We start from the raw sequence: 1,196 nt of genomic DNA on the forward strand, positions 1-1,196 counted from the left end.
ACCATCAGATTGTTTCTGTGAAAGAATGCCGCCAGATGCCTTTAGAGAGGCATCAGATTCTATCCTGAATGGTTTGGTGATGTCAGGTTGTACCAAGAGTGGTTGAGTTTTGAAACATTCCTTGAGTTGATTGATGGCTTTGTCGTGATCATCAGTCCAACTCCACTTGATTCCCTTGACTAGTAGATTGAATAGGGGTTGTGCTACTCTGGAGTACCCTGGGATGAATTGACGATAGAAGTTGGCAAATCCTAAGAACCGTTGAAGTACTTTAACGCTGTCAATTTTTGACCAATTTAGTACTGCTGATACTTTATCTTCTGCCATTCCTATCTGTCCCAGTCGGAGAATGAATCCTAGGAATTCCACTTCTGATACGTCAAAGAAGCATTTCTCAGGTTTGAGGAAGAGATCTGAATCTTTTAACCACTGAAGGATTAATTGAACGCGTTGCCGGTGTTCCGAGTAATTGGTAGAGTAGATGAGGATGTCATCAATATAGATTACTAGCCATCCTTCTAGTAGTAGATCTGCAAAGATGCCATCCATCATGGCTTGAAATGTGGCTGGTGAGTTTGTCATTCTGAAGAACATGACAGTTGGTTCGAATAATCCTCTTGGTGTGATAAATGCTCCCTTCCATTCATTACCTTCTTTGATGTGCACATTGTTGTATCCTGCGCACAAGTCAAGTTTGGTGAATATTGTTGGCTTGGTGGTAGCAATGCGATCTAAAAGATCTTCTACTCTTGATATAGTGGCGTCATTGAGTTTCCTGTAGTCCTGGCATGGTCGGAGATCTCCAGATTTCTTGTTGATGAAGAAGAATGGAGATGCCATAGAAGACTTTGATGGGCGAATGTAGCCCTTCCATAGATTTTCCTTGATGAAGGTATCCAACTCTTTAAGTTTGGCTGGTGATAGCGGGTAAACCTTTTCTCATTAGGGTTTAAAACCTGCTTCTAGATCGATTGCATGATCCCAGGGTTTTCTCTCTGGTAACCGTTCTGCTGTGCTTTTATTGAATACCGAGAGGAATTTTTCCAGGTATTCCAGAATATTGCTAGCAAGGGTCTTGACTGCTCATAGAAGTTGATCCCAACAAAAGTGCATCTTTCTGGTAACCCAGTCAATTATGGGGTTGAAACGTTGATAAGACTCTGCTGCTTCTAGGCTCGGAAACGGTTGTTCTATAT

At 41.9% G+C, this 1,196-nt stretch overlaps 1 protein-coding gene across 1 annotated transcript; it reads right to left on the reverse strand.

Moving 5' to 3' along the window:
• Positions 1-203: 203 nt before the first annotated feature.
• Positions 204-840, reverse strand: FIBRA_09590 (uncharacterized protein; the record flags this gene model as incomplete). The annotated part of the gene is made up of 2 exons (XM_012321875.1): positions 204-251; positions 313-840. 2 exons carry the CDS (start codon positions 838-840, stop codon positions 204-206), a joined length of 576 nt encoding a protein of 191 aa, XP_012177265.1.
• Between the last annotated feature and the right edge of the window lie 356 nt (positions 841-1,196).

This window comes from Fibroporia radiculosa (genome assembly GCF_000313525.1).
Source record: "Fibroporia radiculosa TFFH 294 genomic supercontigs, scaffold85491, whole genome shotgun sequence".
NCBI lineage: Eukaryota > Fungi > Basidiomycota > Agaricomycetes > Polyporales > Fibroporiaceae > Fibroporia > Fibroporia radiculosa.